Source organism: Thunnus albacares, chromosome 16 (genome assembly GCF_914725855.1).
Source record: "Thunnus albacares chromosome 16, fThuAlb1.1, whole genome shotgun sequence".
Classification (NCBI taxonomy): Eukaryota; Metazoa; Chordata; class Actinopteri; order Scombriformes; family Scombridae; genus Thunnus; species Thunnus albacares.
In genome coordinates this window covers 7,323,663-7,339,059 of record NC_058121.1, presented here as the reverse complement: position 1 = coordinate 7,339,059, position 15,397 = coordinate 7,323,663, and the positions used below count along the sequence as shown (strand labels likewise).

The window sequence follows — 15,397 nt, the reverse complement described above, 5'->3', positions numbered from 1 at the left end:
TCATTATTATCTATTTCTGGCATTTTGACTTTGGATCCTTGCTTTGCATTAAAGATGTGAGTGAGAAAAAAAACTTTAAACATTTTGATAAAAACAATGAAATACATAAATTTATTAAAATGTAGACTGTTAAAATATTACTAAGTGCTTTGATCTAGGACAGTATGCCAAAACTGATCTATCAGCACTGATCACGTCGGGCAATCAACATGACTACTTAATACTTTAGAGAGAAGAGCGTCTCCTCCAAGGTGTGAGCTGCAGTTTCCCCACAGCGGTGAGTACAGGAGAGCAATCTGCATCGTGTCCTCTGGTGAACCTAGAGAAATTAGCCAAACGCAGATCTCTGCCAACAAAACAGACAGAAAACTATAAACATCAGATGATGTGAATTAGACTAGTGACGTTGTGATGTTTTTAATATGAAGCCACTGAGATAGTCAACACAAAGGCACAATTTCAGAATTCCTTAATGCTTAAAGACCAATATTTGTTGATTACTTCAAAAAAAAAAAAAAACAGAACATGTTCTGCATAATATGATGCTACCTGGGTTATCACTCACAGTTGTGGTATTTAATATTGATATTGATGATATTTAGCGTGATACCTTTGACTAAAAAAAAGTGACAATATTTAAAAATTCCATGAAGCATTGGCAAATTTTACATTTTGTAATTTACATTCTCAAGTTTTAACTCTGATTCCTTGTGAATCTTGTGAAATTGCCTTTTTTCACAGCAGATATTTTGACTTGTCATAGTACGAAAAGCACAGGAATAACATTAACAATGGCTCTGCTCTATTCAAGTGTCTCATTAGCTCATGACAGACAGTCAGCATGCAACACACCAGGATCCTGGACTGAAGCAGCAAAATGGAATTGAGGCATCATTACTTGTATTATTTACACATTTGCTTTTCCCACTGTGACATAATATGTCTTCTGTGTAAAAAGGACTTCTAATTAACATAATTTACCTTTTTAATCTCTCATGTGGTGTCTTGCATCCCTCTTTGCCAGGAGGACTGGAGCCATCCAAGGCAGCTGCTGCAGGTCTGAAACCGTCTTCTATAAACAATTTATTATAAAATCACATTTCATACAAAAATAAACATTTCCTCCCACTGCTGTGTGTTTCTATCTTCATCTTGTATATACCTGCACAAGGCATGCAGGTCCTAAATAGCAGTAGATTGGGGAAGGTCTCCAGACCAACACTTCTCCTGAGGGTTGGTTTTTCTGTTGATGTGGACCCCTGGCTCTGCTCAGAGACTGGTGGTCTGACCTTTGACCTCCCTTGAATCCATGGTACGGTCTTCACAGATCGCATCACTACATGTATTTGAGAAAATACAGAGCTCACAGGAGGCTTTCAGGGGAGAAACAAAGATGATAATACAGTTTGTGTTGTTTATCTACATGTTTTACCTCTAAAACTGTGTCTCTTTCTCTGTCCTTTCTTTGTGTCTTTCGGAAGATGGAAGTTCGTCAGAAATTCCATACTATCCATGACAGCCTTAGGAATCACACCTAATAAATATAGTTAAGATCATAACATTGCAGATGTCCAAAACATAAAAATACTATTAATTACAGAACAGTGTCAACACCGACTGATTGGTTTGTTACCAAATAAATGTGGATTCTCAATGAAGCTGCGCAGGACGAGAACTCTGAGTTCGAGGCGCCTTTCAGACATCTCTGCCTTGTTGGGAGGCGGTAAAAGACATGGAACAAAGACTGTAGCAAGGTTGGAGCTGGTCATCAAGTTTTCAGTGCATCTGAGCAACACATGAAATGGTAAAAGTCTGTAGAACATCCAGTAATTTTTAGTAATAAAAAAGGGAAAAGGAAATAATTTTAAGCCAAACATGCTAGCTGCTAATTAGAAATAAATAGCATCACGGGCCTGCAAAGCTTAAAAATCCCATCCAAGTCAATTGTTGACATCAGTATCAAAGCCATGATCATGAAAAGATTTTAAAAGTCACTGCCGAATGCCTTTCTTCTTTATCAATCAAGGACCAATGAATCATTATTTGTCAATACCTCTCAGACAGAGATAAAGAGGCCACGTTTTGAAATGTGCTCCAATGATCCAACAGGCAAAAAATGTTTATCATTCATATGATGATGTTATATGATATTCATATCATTCATATAACATATCAATGACATCTTTTTTACTAGTTAGATAACCTAAAAGTACAATTTGGATGAGTGCTGATTGTACTCATGAATCACCTTTTTGTCTCAAAAATAGCAATAATGTGATAATTTCTGAAACAGTTCAGTGAAGCACTATCACTACATACAAAAATAATGATAGATCCAGACTTTTTGTGGAGTTTTTCTTTCTAATTGAAAGGTCTAAGGACAGACAGTGTTGTGCTATGTTGTACAGATTATAGAACCATCTCAATTAAACATGTGGATATGAATAATACTACTACTACTGAATAAAACTGATTTTACAGTACTTTTAAACTGGGTTACTAAAAGATCATTAGACACTGCGAGGAAAGCGATACAGAACTGTCAGTCTGAATTATGGGTGATATGAAGTAGTTCAGCTACTTAAAATCCAGTTTTTTCTGACATTAAGTAGTTAAAGTTTTCACTTTGCTGGTAATATATAACAACAGGGCAAAGCTACTGTACATCACTGACAGGTTTGGTCACATGTTGGCACAGCAGAGATAGCAGTTAGTGATAAAACAATAATTATTTCTTAAAATTCAAAACTTCAGCTTCTGTTTCAGGCATTAAGCTGCAAATTTAGCTTTGTTCCATTTGTGGTGAAGTTGACTTCCTGTTTGCCTGGTTGTGATTTGCTCTCATCTATTCCAGTACACTGATAAAAGTAGACTACACATACCCAGTCTGAAATTTGTATGGACTGGAGTACTTTCTCTTAATATTCCCATATCATTAGTACTGTCTCAAACCTCTTGGAAACTTTGGAGAGGAAGTCAAACAGGTAATGCAGACAGGAGGAGTTTCTGGCAGGTAGCAAACAGGACAGCAGCTGGAGGGCAGAGGTCCTGTCCTGCAGGGCGGGCAATGCCTGGGCCTTGAGAAGAGCTGCGTGGAGCTCAGAGGGGAACAAAGGCTCGGGCAGCTCCCTGCAAAACTGTTTGATGAGAGTGGCCACATCATTAGGGAGGGCTGTGGGTAGACAGCCTTCCCCGCAATTCAGCTTGGCCTGAAACCAGATACAAGAAGGATGATTTATGTCTGGCAAGAATAAACTGTCACATCAGTAATAACATGTTGCATCACAGAAATTGTCTTTTCATATTATCTCATTGAGGTAAAGTTTGAGCGCAAACCACTAGATGGTGCTGTTGCTCAAGTAGAGATTTTATTTATACAATTTAAAAAGGTCAAAATCCTACCCTGAGGGTCTTAATGCGAGGAAGAGAGCCTGGTTTCCTGAACAGGCCCACAGTCCCAGCACGCTCCAGAAGAAATGAGCAAGCATCCACCAAAAAGCTGAGACACAAAACATGTTCAAAACTGTTGTCTGAGGCAATCTCATAAACATCCTAATCCTGCTGTTCACACTCACCAGGGTACCAGACCAAACTCAGGAATGTAGCGTCTTGCTAAATTTTCCAGAGGAACACCAAAGATCTTTGTGCCACTGATGAACAGTCTCTCCTTTTTCTTCTCAAATGTCTTCACAGTTATCCCATGAATGTTTTGAAGGTGAAACCGAATCACATTCCTATCTGTAATCGTCATGATTTAAATATTACTAAAACTATGACTGTGACACCATAATCTCTGCTGCTCGCTCGGTAAACTAGTGAATCAAGGAGGCGGGCTTTATTATGCTCATCTATATCACCTGTGGCACAGGTGGCAAAGTGCTGCATTCAGGTCACGCAGAGAAGGTGGTGGAAATGAGATTTTAACTAGGAAATAACTTTCACCACAGATTTCATTTCTCAGATTTGCTGAGTGTACTGGGAATGATATGGTAAAGGACAAAATATGTAACTCCACCATAGTAAACTGTGAGACTTTTGTGAAAAGATGATTGTGTCCACACTAATCTGGCTGAATCTGAAAACGCATCATTTTCTCTCTGTTGTGTATGTATGATTTAATTAGAGTGGGAGGGTTCCTGGTTCATTTCCACCTACTTGCAAGGTGCATGGAGAAGGAAACACAGTTTTAAAGGGTCAAAACTCCAGCAACACTTGTAGTTGTCATTAGGAACAACTTGATTATGTGTGACATCAACTTGTTCTTAATACTCTAAGAGTTTTTATCCTTTAATTATAATCTAATCTCCGCACCTGATTTTATGATAGTTTCATCTAAACAGGTTAATAAATAAAGGATTTTTTTCACACATGGTATTAAGAAAAAAAACAACTTCATATAAGGAATAGCTTGACACTTTTGGAAGCACAGTTGCAAAGAGTTCGAAGAGAGGAGAAAAGATCAATATCACTGTCATATTGTTCTATTAATATGAGGCTGGATGTTAGCTCAGCTTAGTATAAAGACTGGAAACAAGGGGAAACAGCTAGCTTTGCTCTGTCCAAGGTGTTAAAAAAATCTGCCTTCCAGTGCCACTAAAGATCACAAATTAACATGCTATATCTTGTTTTTTTAATCTGTGCTAAAATTGAAGTGTAAAAGTGACAAGTTGGACTTTGTCTTGGAGCAGTGACATCCTTGAGCCTCTGCTGGCTGCCTGACAGCCTTCAATGACGACAAGACTCCAGTAGCTGCTTCCTTGAGTTAAAAAACTTCAGTTTTTGTATGAATTAAACAAACAAGACAAAATGTGTTTATTTGTCAGCTTTAGATGTGCTATTAGATGGATTTTTGACCTATGGACTGCATGTGTAGTGCACAATTATCAATCTTTTCATCTAACCCTGCAAAAAATTGAATGAACGTACTACTCAAGTGTCAAACTATTACTTTAAAGTAACTTGTGTTCTGCTGACAACTCCATTTGTGTTGAAATTGTATTCTTAATTATTAACAGTTTGGGTCAGAATTCAAATTGGATGTTGAAACAATGTAAAGAATCAGGAGTCAACAGGCCTGTAGACATCTTAAAGTATGTTCATGGAAAAGCTTGTTACCTGTATATTGAGTCAGACTCCAACACTTAAGATTACTGTTAAAAGCAACTATTTTTATTACAACAGTACATGTATATACAGCAAAGGGCACAGTAGAAATACAGATGGAAGGAAAGCTGGTGCAGTTGGTATGGGGTTGGGCTGTTTCGTTTTGTCTTTTTGGTGCTGCTTGGAGATTTAGAAGCACTTCCTGTGGACGATGGAGGGGCCTGCCTCATCGTACTCCTGCTTGCTGATCCACATCTGCTGGAAGGTGGACAGAGAGGCCAGGATGGAGCCGCCGATCCAGACGGAGTATTTCCTCTCAGGGGGAGCGATGATCTAGATAGGAGAAAAGAGCAGAGGTACAGGTTGGTAAGAGAACCAGGAGCAACATATTGAGATTTTGGGCACTTCTTGCCAATTTAACCAGTCAGTGCTGCACTACAGGGGCTCACCTTGATCTTCATGGTGCTGGGGGCCAGGGCGGTGATCTCCTTCTGCATACGGTCAGCAATACCAGGGTACATGGTGGTACCACCGGACAGCACATTGTTGGCGTACAGGTCCTTACGGATGTCAATGTCGCACTTCATGATGCTGTTGTATGCGGTCTCATGGATGCCGGCAGACTCCATACCTGAGCAGGTGAGATGAGAAAAGGTGAATGTGGGCTACAGAAGAGGTCAAAACTCCGGCAACACTTGCAGTATAACGAACGCCTTTTTGGGTTTTCTGTCATCATCAGGGTCACAATACAACATATTAAAAAAACATTGAGTGTGTATATGGCTGGTAAATGTGTGCGAACAGGATGGTAAAAATTTACAAGAATGGATGGGCTTTCTTGGAAAAATAGAATCAAATAAAAACAAAAAATATAAAATAAGTAGAGTATGTGATTTTTTTAGCCACTTATACTTTTCATCAAGTCAACTTTTATTTCTACAACCCAAAATATCACAAATCACAAATTAATCTCAGGGGGCTTTACAGTCTGTACAGCAATACATCTTCTATCTTTCAATTCTAACTAGTAGTGGAAAAAATCTAATAGGGAAAAAAACATTTAACTGGGAAAAAATGGAAGAAAGCTCAGGAAGAGCCACAGAGGAGGGATCCCTCTCCCAGTTGTGTGTAAACAATAGACCAACAAGCAAAATTAATTAACATTTTTCAGTCGAATTGTTTTTATTGTCTCATAAAATGTTTTGTGTACTAACAAGGCTGTTACCTCCTTTTGGCCACTAGGTGGAGTAAACTCATGAGTTGCAACAAATCTATTCAGTTGTATACATGTAACATAATCACTCATGAATATGACTTGCATAATGTGAGGCGCTCAGGGGGAGTCAGTAACTAGATGCTGGGTGTCATGACTCACCGATGAAGGAAGGCTGGAACAGGGTCTCGGGGCAGCGGAAACGCTCGTTGCCGATGGTGATGACCTGACCGTCGGGCAGCTCGTAGCTCTTCTCCAGGGAGGATGAGGAGGCGGCGGTGGCCATCTCGTTCTCAAAGTCCAGGGCGACGTAGCACAGCTTCTCCTTGATGTCACGCACGATCTCACGCTCAGCTGGAAGAAGGAAGGTTTCAGTGAATAAATGAGTCTGCAAATATGCACTGTGTGGCAGTGGTGGAAGAAGTACATAGATCCTTAAGTAAAAGTAGCAATACCTCAATGAGAAAATACTCCATTACAAATAAAAGTCCTGCATTTAAATTATACTTAGGCTAAGTAAAAGTGTATAAATATTATGTTACTTTTACCAGCTAAGTATTTAAAGTAGAAAATCCTTAATTAAACAAGTGTAATAAGGTACATTATTAGTTCGGAAAGTAATTAAATTTTTGCTTCCAGTTAATTGTCGACGTGTCCTGTTGGGGCCCTCTTACCAGTTGTGACGAAGGAATAGCCACGCTCAGTCAGGATCTTCATCAGATAGTCAGTCAGGTCGCGACCAGCCAGATCCAGACGCATGATGGCGTGGGGCAGAGCATAACCCTCATAGATGGGCACATTGTGGGTCACACCGTCACCAGAGTCCAACACAATACCTGTCAAGAAAAAAAGAACAATTGTCAGATGATGGAACAAAATGAAAATGTTTATTGGACGAGTTTAAGTTCTTGGCGGAAACTCACCGGTGGTACGACCAGAGGCGTACAGGGACAGCACAGCCTGGATGGCCACGTACATGGCAGGGACGTTGAAGGTCTCAAACATGATCTGGGTCATCTTTTCCCTGTTGGCCTTGGGGTTGAGGGGGGCCTCAGTCAGCAGGGTGGGGTGCTCCTCAGGGGCCACACGGAGCTCATTGTAGAAGGTGTGGTGCCAGATCTGTAACAGCAAGACAGGGGATCAGGAACTTGTCAGTGGATGTAAAATAACTCAGAATCCAATCACAAACTAAAAGAAAAACCTATTGAGGTGTTTTTCTACATATCCCCACTTCTCACCTTCTCCATGTCGTCCCAGTTGGTGATGATGCCGTGCTCGATGGGGTACTTCAGAGTCAGGATACCCCTCTTGCTCTGAGCCTCATCTCCCACATAGCTGTCCTTCTGACCCATACCCACCATCACACCCTGAGAACAAAGCAAACACATCTCAGAATCTCAGGAACCAGACAGACACACAGACAGCCTGTGATATAACTACAAAGAAATGTATCTTTCAGAAATCTCTTGTCTTTTCAGTATTCTAACCTGGTGACGGGGGCGTCCAACAATGGATGGGAAGACAGCGCGGGGAGCGTCATCACCGGCAAACCCAGCCTTGACCAGGCCAGAGCCGTTGTCGCACACCAGGGCGGTGGTCTCGTCGTCGTCACACATGTTTGGTCTTTTCTGGGGTGGCCTTCTATATGAACAACGAGATGGAAACACAGGCAAAATCTTAGTTTGTGATAATTTGATATGCTGGACATCACCACACTCAGCATTGTAAGCTACTTTTAAGCTTTTAACAAGATTTCACTTTTATTGACCATGGTGATTTGCAAAACACACAATCAGGAAATAAGACCTCTATCAAGTTTAAATGCCTAATACTTCCATCTAAAGTCTACGTGGAAGATCATTTCACATCATAAAACAAAGTAATGCAATGCTGAGAAGCAATGTAGCACTATGTTTAGTATGAAGACACTTCTGAGTGCTCTAATCTCCTCTCACTTGTCTCACAGCTGCCTGAAAAGCCAAAATGGGACATGGCTCAACCCCCCGCACACACTCACTGTTCTATTTTCAGCCTCGGGACCCTTGTCACCCCCTTCTGCCCCAACAACCCCTCCTCTGTATCTCATCGTTAAGCCCGAGCCAGTTAACAGCTGAGGCGGTGTGTCTTTTGACAAGTGGCAGTGGTTGGCCTGGGACTCTCCTCAGCTGTCGCCACATAGATGACTCCTCTGTTTGGAGCCAGACCATGTGCTGAGATCTTTCCAGGCTTTCTGGCCACAGCCTGCATCCCAAGTGCCAGCATCAGGCTTCCCCATGAAAATCAACATCTGTAAATTCATTTATTGCAATGTTCTTAGCCTCAGTGCTCTGCATGAAACTTTTAAAGCAATAGGACAGCATCAATGTGTCTCAACGAGTTGACAATGGTTTTACTATAGAAGATACCATTAAAATCAAAATGTTCACCTTCCTTTCACTCTATAATCGCATCTCTGAAGTTGTCCTACAAGGCTTATTCACATATATTGGGCCAATATAGTTAAATATTTATCAACTATGAAAAATATGCCAATAAATGGCATCCATTGCACAAGAAACTCATAATCAAGTTTGACTTGTGATACATTTTCTCCAGTTTTCACACTTATGTTGCTGGAAACTCACCTATGTATGAAGTGTTCTATCCATTTGTCAATATTTTGTCCCGTCAGGACTACGGATGCAAATTAGCTATTGAGTTAACCCTGGCACATTTACACTGATGTTGTTAAAACGTCAGTGTCAATTAATGCACATTGTCCCCTATGAATAAATACAGATAAATAAATAAACTTCACTTTGTAGGCATATTTCATTCATTAATTTAATTCAACTCAACAAGTTCAGTTCAACTTTATTGACAATATACTTGCATACAACTAAACATAGTCTTTTCATTCAAAAAGTTGTGCAAGTTATTTAAGAAGCCATTTGTGTCCTAAGTTTCCACCCTGCCATTAAATAACTTATTTAACCAAGAAAGCCCCAATGAGATTAAAAATCTCTTTGTCAACAGTGTCCTGGCCAAGATAGGCAGACTAGATCTAAATTAGTGTGGGTTTCAGTGCGAGTTTTCAGCCTCCAACAGTACAACAATGCTATTTCAGAGAGTTTTCATCTTTGCTATGGAAAATATTGTGTCACACATTGCTTTTGGTATAAAAGTGGTCAAATTTAATATGAACTAATCTAAAACTCAATCAGAATTCAAAAGCTCTTCTTCAGGCTGTATCTAAGCTGAGTTAGAGCTGTATGCCTGCAACTCCACAGCATCCTAAACCTCAGATCCTCTCCCAGTCTGCTTAGTGAAGGTCACTGTCTTGAATCTGGATGACTTGTCAATCAATTGCAACAATCTAAATTATTTCACACCACCAATTTTCCTGTGCTCTCTCTTTCTCTCTTCTCTTCCTCCTCTCTTATGCTCAGCCCTCATCCTTCTCCCACCAACAAATCATCTACTCTGGTCACAGAAACACAGAACTTTCCCCTGTCTAGTGACCACACTGTAAAATAACTCCATGTTGCAGCAGTTATATGTCCTACAGCAGCAGCAGCAGCAGCAGCAGCAGCAGTATCTACCCATCCTCCCCGTTCCCTTCAGTCCAAAAAGCAAAACAGCTGAAACACAGCAATGAGATTGCAAAGGGACTCACCAAGTTGTAACCACAAGACTGGAGTTTCCACTGGGACAAAGGGCGAGGGTGCAAGGGGGTCCTTAAATATGTCTCGGCGTCCTGAGGTTGAGGGCCAGTGGGCGGGCTCAGGAGTTCACACAAGCCCAAATAAGTGCTGCTGAGTAAAATGGTTCAGTAAAGTGGATCCTGTGTCAGGGACGCCACCAAACTGGAGAGGTGTTGCCTTGGAGATGGATGGCCAAGGAGAGAGTGGTGGGAAGTTTCATGAAGACTGTTGCCATTACAGATGGCTCAATGATAAAACACTGAAAAGTTGGGTTATATTTTACAAATATTCCCACTTTGATATTGATTTCAGTGTGACTGAGCTCTGTGATATCTTTAAATCACAATATTGACATTTGAGACGATATATCAATGGTTTGGATATATTTTTTGTGGATTTTGAGTTTTATCAACCAGTTTTTTAATATTACTTTAATGCATTTTAAATTTAATGCAACAGAAAGTTCAGGACACTTAGAGAACTTTTTAGCTGCAATACCATCAACTACAGTAGTTTGAAATCCTGTGTCATACATAGCAGCATCTTTCTGCCACTTGCACTTTCTGGTGCTGCCCTTCAGGATCCCTAAGGATGTGCTAATATGACTAAGCTCAAACTGGGCACTGGGGATATGGGTGATAGGAGGGGTGTGATTGTAATGTGAGATCTTGTCTGAGCAATCTGATTAAGGAGCCGTCTAGGGGGACCTGCCTGTCACAGTTTGCCGGTGTCATGGCATGTGGAGGGGGGCCAAAAACATGCCAGACAGCTGAGAGGCGATATTGTAAGAGGAGGGATGGGGGGGGGTGGGTAGATGGGAGGGAGCTAAGGCCAGGGACCAGACCTCCACCAGACGACAGATCCCTGGGATGGCCTGTGCAGGCTGCGATGAGGCTGGTTCTCAGCTCTGATTGGCTCCAGTCTCTCCTTTTAGGGAAATGGAGTCTAACAGGTGCCAGTGGCTGCCTGTAGCTACAGACTGCCGTTAGATCAGCCAGAGCTCAGGCTCCATATTCGTCATCTTGTCGGACCTGTGTCTCCATGCTGGGGCAGTATCAGGCCAGTGGGCTGGTCTGGGAGCGTAATAAGAATGTAAATACCCCCCACACCTCAACATTTTGAAATATTCCATTTGTAGCCATGTGTGAGGTACATTACAGCACACGCTACTAACCTACTTGTCTATTTCTATTCCTAGCTTTTATGTAACAGCATTTCCTTTATATCTTATAACTTGACTGTTTGATCATTTTGTTTAAGAAAGTTTCAGGTGACTTTCCTGGTGAGTTGCTAGAGTCTGTAAAGGATTTTGTGTCTTGTAAAGAGGGGCATGTAAAAATCAATTGACCCTATGATCTTAGTCACCCAGAAAAAGACAGACAACATATGAAACATTATACGATACAACAATATTGCAAAAAAGAGAGAACAATATACACACTAAAAATCAGTGGGTTCAAATTTTACCCAGTCTGGGTCAATATAGCACCTAGACAACATAAAGTTAACTTTATCCAGCAGTAATCTGTTATTTTGATCCAATCTTCAGCTAAAAACTGTCACAAATGTAATATTTCTTGTACAAAACGATGTGCACATGACATACAAACGATACACAAGTTATTAACAATCAATAACAAACTGCGACGTAAGTTTAAAAAGAGTAGAGCAGATTATAACAAGCTTTAGTTTGGGTAAATTACCCAACAGTAAAATAAAAAATAATACTAAAGCTGGGTTAAAAGAATCCCTTGTCTTGAGTGGCTTTCTGGGTAATATTAACCCCATACAGTGTTGGTGCTGTATTGACCCAAACTGGATAAAATTTTAACCCAGTAAGTGTGCATAGCTTCATAAACTGTAGTTTTAGGTAATTTAAGCTGAAGTCAACACAGGAATGGTGTATTAATTGCATACCGGACATGAAGCTTTGTGTATTTTCTGCAGTGATGAAGTCACCCAGATATCAGCCATACCAAAGAGAAAGATGAGGAAACCAGAGATGGATGTACTTCACATGGATTATGTCTGATCATATCACTCAATGTTGTTCTTCTGGCCACACAGAGGATTCTATATATACCTTTTTACAGCAGCAGCAGCAGCAGCGGCGGCAGGAAAGAGTCAGTCAACACAGTCCTGCAGGATTCCTTCTACCCTCTGATGGTCTGAAAAAACTGTTTCTACAGGTCATGAATTTCCAGTTGATCGCAAAAGAGCAATCTCATAAAATACATCATCATAAAACACATGTATGTTCAAACAAAAATAGAACATCTTGGTATCATTTACAGCTTGCTTGACTGATTTTTATACTGCTTGGTGACGCCTTGACTGCTGTTTCACATTTGATTTTCACATCAGTCACAGTCCAATGTTGATTTGAATTTACACCAAACCAAACAAATGCAAGATTGAAGTAATTGCTATAAGTGTTATAATAGTTTGCTTGGCACAGCTTCTCTCCTCAGTAAAGGGACAATTGCTTCACATTAGTGAGGAAAAAGCAGTGTCGCTCTGGCTGAAAATGGTTCTGTGTTTTGTCAACAGCTCCCTTCAAGTCAATGAAGCACCTTTTGGCAGAGCCCTCTCTTTATCACCAGGTCTTTATCAGGATAAAGCAGATTGCTCTTAAATGGGTCATGATTTTGAGGGATATTTGTCCTTATATGGGAATGTAGGAAGCACACGGTTTGTCTGTCTGGACAGCTGCCCCCCCCCCATAACTCTCCTCCTCCTCCTCCTCCTCCTCCTCCTCCCACACATACACACACATGTACACACTTCAGCTGTTAGCAACAATTGCTCTTTAACAGTCAATCCTCCTTAGGCAGTGGTTTGTTTACCATTTACACCATGTGTTTTTACAGAAGCTGGTGTATTTTGTACCACGTTTTCTGCACATTTGGCACATCAAATCTATTGCTTATTGAATCTTTTGGTTAAAACTTAAGACATTTTTCTATTTTTTCTTTTTAATCCACCTCATTACCTTCTATCACATCATTACACTACCACAAAGATAAATGTCCAAATGACGCAACCTTCAGACTATGAGATACTACAGATTGAAGTGTGTTTGCTTTTTAACAAGTTCCAATTTCTTTCTCTAGTTCTTTGAAAACCTTTGACACCTGTTGTCTGACTGCTCTATATCATAACAGCAGATGATTAATTATAAACTGTCACTGCAGAGGAGTGAATTTCACAAACAGTCAGTGACAGTGAACAATCTTGTTGAGCAGCGTTGTCCTTGGCACTAACAGGCGTCATCGTAATTTGCCACATGCCTGCTGTGAACAGCTGATGGATCAGCAGCATTTGACAAACTGCATGCTGGTTGACATGTTAATCAGAACAATCACATCAGAAGCCATTTTGCATTTGTAAATCATTACACAACGAGGATGAGAGGAGATATGAGAAATGTGACAGCAGTTATGACTCTATAATGTATTTTAAGTCAAAATGCTGTCATCACCCCATAATTTTCGTCTTCTCTGGTTTGTTTGGATGAACTACTGTATCTGCTTTCTATAGAACCATCACATATAAAATGAATGTGTGAATACATTTTGTGAACAACCTGTATGTTGTAAAATACATTTAAATTAGTTGATTAATCAATTGATTAATGGGCAGAAGATTAATCAATGATCCACACATTTTACAAGTTATTTATTAAAGCAAAATTGGCAAATATAAATAAACATTTCATAGACTAAATGATACATTGAAAGAATAATTGAGAACTTAATCCATGATGAAAATAATCATGATTTGCAGCCTTTTCCCAAAAAGTGACCCATTTTTAAAATGTCCTGTTGAAACTGATGAAATTCCTTTATATGCCCTGTTTTGAAACCACCTCTCAGAATTCCATGATATTCCAGGAATTCCAGGAATATCATTGCCTTGATGAAACAAATCCTATAATAGTCAGCTAAATGGTCAACACTGATCAAAAAACAACTAGTTACCAAACATTCAGAGGTTTACTATACATGGCAAGAACCAACCAAACATCCTCTGAGCAGCTTTCCTCGGTATCTCTGTGCTTTGAATATATGACAGGGTGTGTTTTACTGAGTGCTGAGACCTGTGTAGAGCAGACACCATCAAGCACTGCCAGCAGTTTCTCAGATAATGTCAGCTCTATAAATATATGGGGTGCTTTGAAAGTTTCCATGTCAGTGCTCCATTGTCTTGCACCATGAGGGGTCTGTGGTTTTAAATTTGCAGTTCATACAGGAGAATTACAGCAGCATTACAGGAATACCATAGTGACACTGTATAAAATAAGCACAATAAGGGATATACAGATATTACACAGAGTACACAAATTTCATATTTTAACTCCTTATATCATCCTTAATTTAGTAGGTATATCAAGACTGTAAATTGACAATATAACTGTCACCCTTGGAACAATCTTCAATTAATGCCAGCATGGCAAGATGATAAAACAAGATGGTAAGCCCAACTTTTCAATCTTGGAGTTCACATTAGACTCAGTATAAAGAGAGTGGAGCAGGTGGACCCAAACGCAGGAGACTAGGCAGAGCAAAGCTGAAAAATAACTTCTTTATTCTACGTTTGTGCAGGCAAAGCAAAGTTGACAGAACAAACCAGAAACAGAAGTATACAGAACAAAACTGAACAAAGAGAACAGAGGATCCAACAAAACCTAACTGAAAACCAGGATTTAAATATAAACTAAACTGATGAGGGGATGAGATGCAGGTGAAACAGGAGAAAAAGAAAGGAGCTGATTGGCTGGGAAGACACAGGGAGCAGGCCAAGGCGAACGAGGCTTGATGCAGAGCAGGTGTGGAGCACAGGAACACAAAAGGGAAATTCAGAGCAAACAAAAAATAAAAAAAGACCCAGAAAACACAATATAACCATGCACAAACCGTCCCAGAACTCACATGAACACAACTTAAATAAGTGCACAAGTCACATCGAGCACACGCAGCAAAATAAACTCCAGCATACATTGCTGTTGACAAAAACATGAATAAATCAGTCTGTCAAGCAGAGTGGTTTGCATATTAAGGCTGTTATAACAACGTAAATTGGACTAAAAGACAACTGCAGCTCTGAATAACATAACTAGTGTTTCAATTCACTTTAGCACTTAGTTCCTACAAGTCAATATAGCGAGCAACAGTATCTCAAGTGGTCCTTAAATATAAACTGCAACCTCTTATCTGTCCTTCTTCCCGCTCAGTCCAGTATTAAACAGGCAGAAAAGTCTGAGGGCATCTGGTGGACTGGTGGAGGGACACAGAACCAGACTTGGACAGAACCATGACATCAGAACATGATGTGCCACAGTGAATGAATGGTATTTACCATTTCTTAATAGAAGCAATAAAGCACTCTATCTACTGAT

General features: G+C 40.1%; 2 protein-coding genes and 1 long non-coding RNA gene across 5 annotated transcripts; 1 reads left to right on the top strand and 2 right to left on the bottom strand.

Annotated features, from left to right (window-relative positions):
* Positions 1–82: 82 nt before the first annotated feature.
* LOC122965433 (rho GTPase-activating protein 11A-like) lies at positions 83–3,841 on the bottom strand. 3 transcript variants are annotated; one of them, XM_044329526.1, is made up of 8 exons: positions 3,576–3,841; positions 3,403–3,499; positions 2,953–3,209; positions 1,634–1,812; positions 1,433–1,534; positions 1,163–1,336; positions 982–1,072; positions 83–346 (listed from the first exon to the last, which is right to left on the bottom strand). In XM_044329526.1, the coding sequence occupies exons 1-8, from the start codon at positions 3,749–3,751 to the stop codon at positions 226–228; spliced, it is 1,197 nt and encodes a 398-aa protein (XP_044185461.1). In that variant the 5' UTR covers positions 3,752–3,841; the 3' UTR covers positions 83–225. The 3 variants fall into 3 exon arrangements, with proteins under 3 accessions (XP_044185461.1, XP_044185462.1, XP_044185463.1); XM_044329527.1 differs by having other exon boundaries at positions 982–1,069; XM_044329528.1 differs by having other exon boundaries at positions 1,634–1,785.
* A 1,306-nt stretch (positions 3,842–5,147) lies between these two features.
* On the bottom strand, positions 5,148–10,074 carry actc1a (actin alpha cardiac muscle 1a). The gene is made up of 8 exons (XM_044376967.1): positions 9,972–10,074; positions 7,804–7,957; positions 7,555–7,683; positions 7,240–7,435; positions 6,991–7,152; positions 6,479–6,670; positions 5,553–5,734; positions 5,148–5,436 (listed from the first exon to the last, which is right to left on the bottom strand). Exons 2-8 carry the CDS (start codon positions 7,930–7,932, stop codon positions 5,293–5,295), a joined length of 1,134 nt encoding a protein of 377 aa, XP_044232902.1. The 5' UTR covers positions 7,933–7,957; positions 9,972–10,074; the 3' UTR covers positions 5,148–5,292.
* On the top strand, positions 7,931–9,515 carry LOC122999757. Its single transcript, XR_006407818.1, has 2 exons — positions 7,931–8,040; positions 8,283–9,515. It is a non-coding gene; the product is annotated as an uncharacterized LOC122999757 (long non-coding RNA).
* Positions 10,075–15,397: the final 5,323 nt, after the last annotated feature.